Consider the following 9,600-nt stretch of genomic DNA (forward strand, 5'->3'; position numbering starts at 1 on the left):
AAGAAGAGCCTCCTCCCCAGGGGAGAGAGGTGGAGGCCATCTCTTCCCAGCAGCTCGCTGCCTCTCTCGCCAAAGAGCGGGCTGCAAGGTGCTGCAGGGAAGGCCCTACAAAGAAAGGCTAAGAAACCTTAATCTCTTCAGCCTCTCCAAGAGAAGGCTAAGAGGGGACCTTATGGTAGTGTACAAATTAATAAGGGGAAAGAAACATGAAGTAGGCAACAATCTGTTCACCAGGGCACCCCCTGGAACAACAAGGAACAATGGCCATAAGCTACTAGAGAGGTTCAGGCTGGACATTAGGAAAAAGTTCTTCAAAGTCAGGGTTGCCAGAATCTGGAATGGGCTCCCAAGGGCAGTGGTGCTCGCCCCATCCCTGGGGGTCTTCAAGAAGAGACTGGACAGGCATCTGGCTCAGGTTACATGACCCCAGGGTTGGTGACTCTTTTCCTGCCTGCTGGGGGCAGGGGGTCAGACTAGATGGCCCACTGAGGTCCCTTCCGACTCTATGAATCTATAAAACACTTTGCTTGTTATCTATCTGGTGAAAAACTATAACGTCAGTAAAGAGGAATAACTTTTTTCAGCAATCAGAATCTTTCTATCTTTAGATGCAAATATTCCCTGATTAAATGGAATATTTAACAGAACATCTAGAGATTCCTCAGCACTCCACCTCTGCCCCTCCCTTAGATCTGTCTGCAAGATGGCATAACAGACTCAATTTATTTAGAGGTGCACCAATACAAAGAAAATTGACTGCATTGGAAATTGGCCTGATGTAGCCAATAAATGGCCCATGCATGTGCACAGCTGCAGCAAGCAGGCAGCGAGAAGCAAAGCCTGGCAGCTTGGTGAGCTGCATCCAGCTGGTAAGTCTGGTCTGGTGGAAGGGGAGGGGGGAGGAGACAGGAGAGGAGTGTAAGGGGGAAGATCAAGGCCCCCACGGTGAGGAAGGGAATGGGACTGGGGCAAGCGCTGCCCAGCCAGGGCAGGGCAGGGCATGGGACGGAGCCGCGGCTCATCCAGGAGGCACGGCTCCCACTGCTGCGCGCACAAAGGGAGGGCATGGAGGTGGATGGGAACACATGTACCCCCCGGATCTTCATGGGGCAGGGTTCAGGCTTTTCCCGGCAGGGGCTGGGCCAGGCTGTGCAGAGGGCAAGGTGGGCAGCAGCAGCACTGGGAGGGGAGTTGGGGGACTACAGCGAATTCTGGGGTGGCTACAGCCCCTCCATAACCTCCCTCCCAGCGCTGCTGCTGCCTGCCCCAAGTGCAGCCCAGCCCAGCCCCCACCGGGAAGAGCCCAGCACAGCCCCAGCTGCAGGCTGCCCCGCACCGCACACATCTGGGAGGCACACACCCTGCCCCCCACAAGGTGCATGCAGCAGCAAGAGCCACACCCCACCACTTTCCCATCCTATGCCCTGCCCCACTCCCTCCCTCACCGCAGGGGCTTTGATCTGCCCTCCCATGCCCTTTCCACCACAACAAACTTACCAGCCAGACACTGTTCTTCAGTTGCCAGTCTGTGTATAGGAAAATCGGATCGGCATCGGCCAATATGCCTCCTTAAAAAAAAAAATCGGCTATCGATATCAGCCCCCAAAATCTCTATTGGTGTACCCCTAAATTTATTGAAACCCAAATTCTTCATCGGCTTAGGTTCCTTCCTCAGTTCCATGAAGGGGACAGTTTATGAACCAGCCAGGGGCATACATAGCTGTTGCAGGTTTGGTGTGGCTTTTGTTTCAAAGAATGCCACTTCAACAATCAGCTGTATGAGATCACTGATGAGCTCCAGTTGATTAGAGAAGCAGCACCTTTAGAATAAAACCCTCAGCAGGCAGCTGAGCAGTTCATCCTTAATTTGGCAACCTGCTGCCAACTAAACAGGTTGTGAACCTGTAGTGGCCAACCTTTTGGCAGACATGCCTCTCCGAGTGCCTCTCTAATCCCTACCCTAAGAAGACTACCTGATAGATTTTGCATCCTGGGGCCTCAGAATGGAGGTAGGGTTGGTTAGAGCCTGGGATAGGATGCTGCTGTGAAAGGAGGTGTTAGGTCACCTCCAAGAATACCCAGGTTCACCCTGCATTGCTTTGCAACCACCATCGTTTTCTACAGGAAGCCAGGATCCAAAGCCCTCAATTTGGCAGTAGTTGCAGCCAGTGATGGATTAAACTTGGCTCTTAGCAATAACACCTGACACCTCTTTCCACAGCAGCATCCTGCCCCCACACCCCAGGAGATTGGAGCTGCCCTGCTTCCATTCTGCTGCCTCCCTTTACTAAGCACCTGGGGCTCAGGTGCCACATACAGAAACCATCCATGCAACTTGTGACATGTGTAGTAGGTTAGCTACCCCGATCCAGGTTCTACACCAGCCATGTATTATGATTTTAGTTTCGGAAACCAAGGTCTAGAAATACCAAGCAGCACATTAAAGATCAAACCAGTTTGTCTGGAACACACTCCAAAAATCTTTTACCTCCTGTCCCTCTATCTAACCATTACTAGGGACCTACCTATGTCATGGAGAAACAAAGGGTTTTTTGCAGCCCACTCACCACACCCACAGCCATTTTCGCAGGCATTTCACAACAGCCCTGCCCTTCATGCTGATTGACCAAGGCCCTGGAGACCCAACCCCTCACCGCTGATTAGCAGAGAGGGCTGCCCTTCATGCAGCTCCACCCCTTGGCATTGACTGGCAGAGAAGCCCTGGCAGGGGAGGAGGGACAAGGGGTGGCTGCCATTTGAACTGCTTCGCCAGCCAGTGCCTTCCTGCCCGGCTGGCTGCAAGGGCAGGCAACAGCAGCTGCGAGGACCACTGCCTCCCACAGAAGAGCCAGCATTTTATTTTTTAGTAATTTTGTTTCAGATGGGGGTGCGATTCCATGGGAAATTGTGGCAAACGCCATTTTTGTGGCAAACACAATTGCAGACACCACCGTTTTTCATGGTTTCTGTGAAAATAACAAAAGCACAATTTAAGTAGGTCCCTAACCATTACACCATTTAGCCTGATCAGGCTTTCAAAGGAGTCAGATTAAAGCAGAAGTTCCTGCTGGAGGCTTAGAAAAGCAGAAAGGTTTCACGCCAGACCCAAAGCTACAAGGATATCCAGGAGAGGTTTAGTATTTCATTCCACCTCTATTAAACAAAAAGATTTTCCAAACTAAAATTAAATAAAAGCATGACCTCCAGGAGCCCTTAAGAACAGTTTCTGAATGCCAGGGATCACAAATGCCTCTGCTTTGCTGCTGTATGCTTCACTTTTACCAGCCTTTCACCCTAAACAGCAAGTTTTTGGAATGTGTTGAACCCACAGTCTCAGAGGCAGAAAATGAATGACTCCCATCATTATTTATGATGTAAATAGAACAGCACCACAGGAAAATAAGAGATGAATCTAGCCACTGCCATGAGAAATAATCCACAGAAATAAAGGAATACTAGACACAACAGAAAACTAGAGGAATTTGTTTAATATTTCAACATACTTTGAAAATAAAGCCCCGGTGTTAACATACAAACCCTTGATCTCTACAGTCAACTGTTGATTAGGTTACAAACGAAAGGTTTTGTGGGTCAACAAGACAGTTCCTTAGCTGGCAAACATCAGTACTGCAAGAGCCATCATACTGTCTCGTCCAGTTTATGACTCTTGCTGCTCAATAATACATTCAAACAACAGCAGGATCAGGGAAGATGTGCATTGGGCAGCAGTCCCAGTTACAAAATTGGAATGGAAATGGATGTCACAGACAAGGACAGAAACGTGATGCTTGTTTGGAGAGTCTATTCAGGTTCTGAACAACAAAACCAGTAAGGATTCTGGTGCTGAAAGAAACTGGTGGGAGCCCTGAAGTACAGCAACAGCTGTTGTATGGCAAAATTGAGATATACCGACTGAATCGTGTGAAGGAAATGTAGTGTCCTTCCTACTACACGGCTATCCAACCAGCAGCCCACAAGCCCCCCTGCCACACAGTAGAGAAGGGTCCAGGAGGGAGCTGCAGGGCTATAGTCCACGAACTGCACACTGGCACTCTATACAGTCACCCAGCCACCCTGAAGTTGGACAGCCCTGCTCTATGTAATACCAGCTTGTAGAATCAAATCTATCATTCTTTCACTTCTGTCAGGTATAAAAACATCCAAACACTTGGTTGTAATTCTTAATAAAGAAATGCTCTCACCAGGAAGATAGTACCCTAAAGAAGTAATGGAACAAACTCTACATCATCTATGGCAGTGGTTCCCAAACTGTGGTACATGTACCACCAGTCATATGCAGACAACCTGCAAGTGGTACGCAGAGGGCCGGGGAGGGGCCGCACACACCCAGAGCCCAGCAGCAGCCTGCTGCACACAGCCAGGACCACAGCACTGTATGTCAAGCAGCACCCAGTAGGTAAGTGTGTTGGGTGGAAGGGGAGAGAGGAAGATCAAGGCCTCCACAGTGAGGGAGGTAGGGGGGCAGGGGCTGGGGTGAATGGGCCCCTGGACTGGGTGGTGTAACAGTCAGAGCCCCATCAGCTTATCCAGGGGTGTAGGGGGGGCTCCTCACCATTGTGCACACCGCAGGGGAGACTGGTGGGGCATGTACCCCCCGGATCTGTGCATAGGGCAGAGGCGGACTGCTGCTGCAAATTGGGCTCTGTGCCACACTGCCACTGGCCCAGAAGCCTCGTACAATGCCATGTGCTAGCTGCCAGTGCCAGTGGCAGCTGACACATGGCATCCTGTGTGGCTCTGGAGGCAGCAGTAGCATGGTGCAGAGCACAGCAGCAGCAGCCCACTGCTCCCCAGGGGCTCTCTCCCCTTGGGCTGGCTCACCTCGTCCCCACGGCAGGACCAACACAAAGGCAGCCCGGGCCTTTACAGGGATGTGGGGGGGCTCCCCCCACTGGACACATCCTGGGGTGGCCAAGTGGCTCTGCCTGCCAGGTGGCGGCAGATGGCAGGCATGTGCCCCCTGGATACAGGTGGAGGTGGGCTTTGCGCTACATGCTGGGGTCTGCACCATGCTGCTGCCACTGCCTCTGGACCTGTGGGGGATGCCATGTGCATACCACACTGGCCAAGTGCCTCTGCCCACCCAACAACAGCAGGCAGATGGCATCCCACGCAGGTCTGGAGACAGTACCACATGGTACAGAGCCCGCCGCTCAGCCCACCTCCCCCCGTACACAGATCCGGAAGGCACATACCATCCCCCATGCCTACCCTGGGGTCACCCGGTCAGGGGAGAACCCCTGCATCCCTGAAAAGGCCCAGGATGCTTTTGTGCCGACCCTGCCACAGGAACAGGGCCAGCCAGCCCGAGGGGAGCAAACTCCCAGGAAGCAGTGGGCTGTCACTGCGCTCTGCACCACATTACCACTGCCTCCAGAGTCACGTGGGACACCATGTGCCTACCGCTACCAGGCAGGCAGGGGATGAAGTGCAGCCAGTGCATGGTGCAGCCATAGCATCATGCAAGGCTCCTAGGCAAGCAGCAGTGTGGTACAGAGCCCAGTTTACAGCAGGCCGCCGCCTCTGCCTCACCCACAGATCTGCGGGCATGTGCCCCCCATGCCTGCCCAAAGGTGCACACAATGGTGGGGAGCCACACCTCCCCCAGTGCCCCTGGACGAGCCACCCGCTGCTCCATCTCATGATCCGCCCCAGTCCCAGGGTCCCATTCACTATGGCCCCTGCCCCTCTTCCTCCCTGCTGCTCAGTTTGGATGGGTGAGCATGGGGCACACAGGTTGCCTGTACCGCAGGGCTGGGAGTAAGCAGGCATGCAGGAGCACCAGCGGGGCCCAGAGCATGGCAGCAGGAGTGCTGGCTCCTGGCTGGCAGGGGCTCTATGCAGCTGGGTCAGCTCTCCCCTCTGCAGCCCAGCCCGGCTCCACAGATCCGTCAGCCCATGCTCCTACCACCCCGTTCTGGGCCCTGCTGGACTGGCCCCCAGGACACTGGTACAGGCCCCACGTTCCCACTCGCTTCCACTTCTTCCCTGCTGCTTTCCTCACTCTCCTGTCCCCCCACACCAGCCAGCCACTCTGTACTACATGGCACCCATACCCACACATACACATGCCCACAAACCCCTATATGCAATCACTTCTGCAAACACAGCACAAACATACACAAATCAGCACAAAAATATTAATATGGGTATTTGATTTAAGTATGTAATGTGTTTTATTTTCCCCTAAGATGGCAAACCCTCTTCCCCAAAAGGGGCACTTCCAGAGGTAAGGGTAGGGACTTCCTGTGGCAAAGGTCAGACGTTAGGGGCAGGACATCCAGTCCCAAGATGGTGACCAGGGGAAAGGGGGGAGGAGGCACCTGTCAAGGGGCAGGGCTACCCATGTGGCCCTGGACAGCTTGCCAAAACTCAGTAAGTGGCCCTCCACCCAAAATAATTGCTAAGCCCTGAGCTAGGGGCTGACAATCTACGGTCAATGAGCTGGATCCAGCCCACAAAGGTCCAGTTTGGTTGGGGTGGGGAAAAAGGGGTGACATTTTATACAGGCCTCGTTAAAGCAGTGGTTTAAAGCCTCCTGCACTGTGCCCCCAGTGCTGATTTTCCCATTTTCCATTGGAATATACCATGGGCCGTGGTGGCATCCAGCAAGAGAAGGGAAGAGAGCAGGGAAGGGATTGGAGGCAGGGGAATTGGCAGCCTGCAGCAGCAGCCAGATCACAAATATCTGCCCGCCACTGCCATCTGCATTAGGCTTTTTATTTATGGGTGTATGAGTAATGTAAAAATATCCAACTTAAGTATACTTTTACTATAGAATATAGAAATTGTATCTTGATTTTACTGACATACACAACTATGTCCCAGACAATCTTATTAGATTAAGAATAAGATCCCTGTGTAAGAACTTTTGCGCTACTGGTGAGATTTATGAAGAATATTCTCGTAATGATAAAAAACATAATGCTAGAAATCCAAACTTAATCTACACATATGCACGTAACTCCACTCCACTTGTCCCTGAAGAAATTCTAAAAGACATAAGGACACTAGTTATACAAAGTAACTCATCAGAATTAGTAATGTCAGTGATTATGCACAGCAGAGTGGATATGGGCCCTTACAACCCGACTCACTCACCATTCTCATCGAGTAAGTCTTCCTCATCATCCCCATCATTTTCCTCCTCCATTGCCTCCTCTTCATCTTCCTCCTCCTCCTCTTCCATATCCTCCTGCTCCAAGTCCGGGTCCAGGTCCGGATCACTCCCTGAGATTGACTCGTCTGACATGGTTCCCAGTGGTGCTCCTTGTGCATTACCTGCTCATTTTCTTTTGTAAGGCAGCCCTGCAGGAGTAGGAGGGGGAAAACAATTTAAAAAAATAAAAGCATTCAAGAAAATTTGGTCATCCAAAGTTACAGATACAAAAAACAGCCCAAGTAGCACATTACAAGTTTGTGCAACTACAGCTACTATTTATCATGGACATGAAAATTCTTGAGAAAGACACATTATGATGGGCAAAATCATTAAAGAGCAGGTGATAGAAAACAATGTCCCAACTGATATATTTACACACTTCACACACATTTCATGCCAAAGCATGAAAAATGCAGTCAATATTTAAAGATTAAGCAAACAAAGCCAGCAAGCAAACAAGGCCCTTGTGAAAGATTTCAGAATTACTAGGACATAACTCACTCATAACCCACCCATCAGAAATGCAAACCCCATGTGCTGTTTATTGTCTTGTATTTAACTGTAATATGTGGCTATGCAACTTTGCTTATTATTTATTTTGGAAAAAAAGAAACTTCATATTTTTCTTGCTTGTGTTAAACATTCTTCTCCTTGCTGACTTTATTCAACCTCCTCATAACCCAGATTGTGAGCATAGTGACAGCACTCTCTCATCTACACTCTCTTTCCTTCTTTAATTTTTCCCTTCCCTCCACTGTATTATTTACCGCTTCCCATGGATTCTCTCTATCATGCTTCCATTTCCTATCTTATCCTACCAATTTCATTCTTGCTCATAAATAAACCCAAAACATACTTAGCCACTCATATAAAGTTTGAGATTCACCTGGACCCCAAATTCCCAGAGAAGTAAAATCTTACTCTCAAGGGCCAATATTAAAGATTGGTTACTCCAGCTTGTGTCCCTGATCTACAATTTTTTCACTTGTGCTTGCAAAAAATCAACACACAAAACATAAATTAGCTCTTGTTTTTCGAAAAAGGAGGGTTCCTAACAGGCCAGAAGGAAAGTCACTCATAATAAAGACAGAAACTAAATTATCAGGAAAGTATCATGAACATGGAGGCTTGCTGCTCTGGAAACACCACCAGTGGTTCAATTAATATTTAACAATTTATCACTTAACCCAACACTTCTTTCTTGGTATTCTCAGAATGTCCAGGTCATGTCAATGTTTGCATTATAAATATCTAATAAGAACAGAATTGCAGGCTCCTGGCAGACAGTTTAATGGCACAATGGGATCTGATCCCCAATCTCAGAATTGCACCTCATGCCATGCCATATGTACATGGCAGGACATGTGACTTTGAATACCAGGGATCAGATCCTCATGCCCTGCCAGCATAGGGCACCCTTTCAATCCCCAAGGAGACAGAGCAACAAAGCCACTCCAGGCACAACTGCATGCAATTTCTTAACATCTGTGTAAACTTTTTAAGAGGGGAAATTTTTCTTTTCTGTCATATGCCAACAATTTCTAGAAGTTAAGCAAACCCCAGCACCCTTTAATATGAAAAGCTGGTTGAAAGAAAATACAAATCATAACTACTAAATAGATGGAATATTCCCGGCCGAAGTTAGACACTGAAAAACTGGGCTAGGCAAGACAAGAACAATGAAAGTATGTCTGCAAGGCAGGTGAGTATGTCTGCAAGAAAACACAAGAAAATGAAAGCAAGGGAAGAGGATAACTTAAAGGATGGTTACTGGGACTTCACTACTAGGTCCCATGTTCAACTGTGGCCTTTGGGAGAAGCAAGCAGATGTTTCCACTGTTAAGAAGCTGTTTAGCAGGCTATCCAAAACAAGTCAGTTGTCTCAGTCCAGGAGCTGATGCACAAAACGAAAATATGAACTGACTTTAAATGGAACAAGGGTGAACTGCATCTACTGAGCGGTGACCTCAGGTCTCCCAACTCATTGCTATCTGCACCATGTTCTAGATCACAAATACGGTAAAACTGACTGTAGGAGCTACTTACTGAAAGAGGAAAGTCTGTTCAAATGCAAAAGTCAGAGCATAAGCCAGCTTATGACAAAAGTTTTTCCTGACAAATGCAGTGCTAAAATTCTGATGTTTATTTCAAAACAGCAGCTTATTTTCAGCTCTAAAACTGCTAAATCATACCCTTCCAACTGAAATGCAGTTCTAAAAACACACTTTTTATTCAAATAGGCAAGCTGTTTCAAACCTGTAATTGTGAAGCTACTGGTATTTCCTGTATAATTCACAGGAAGATGAGTGCTGCTCCCTCACTGGGAGTGTTTGGATTTCAGTGGGGTTGGTTTTATTTATATATTATCAAAAGTGAGATAGCTACTTTACCAAGTCCAGCTTCTCGCCAGAAACACA

The 9,600-nt window shown here is 48.8% G+C and overlaps 1 protein-coding gene across 2 annotated transcripts in view; it reads right to left on the reverse strand.

The window, feature by feature from the left end:
- RAD54L2 (RAD54-like 2 (S. cerevisiae)) overlaps positions 1 to 9,600 on the reverse strand; it is a 69,107-nt gene that overhangs the window by 54,952 nt on the left and 4,555 nt on the right. For both annotated transcript variants that reach the window (XM_019537097.1, XM_019537098.1), the window contains one exon: positions 7,123 to 7,329. In XM_019537097.1, the coding sequence (XP_019392642.1) occupies positions 7,123 to 7,273 (151 nt within the window). In that variant the 5' untranslated portion in view covers positions 7,274 to 7,329. The remainder of the gene's footprint in view (positions 1 to 7,122; positions 7,330 to 9,600) is intronic.

This window comes from Crocodylus porosus, unplaced genomic scaffold (assembly GCF_001723895.1).
Source record: "Crocodylus porosus isolate Cpor-Errol unplaced genomic scaffold, CroPor_comp1, whole genome shotgun sequence".
Taxonomy (NCBI): domain Eukaryota; kingdom Metazoa; phylum Chordata; order Crocodylia; family Crocodylidae; genus Crocodylus; species Crocodylus porosus.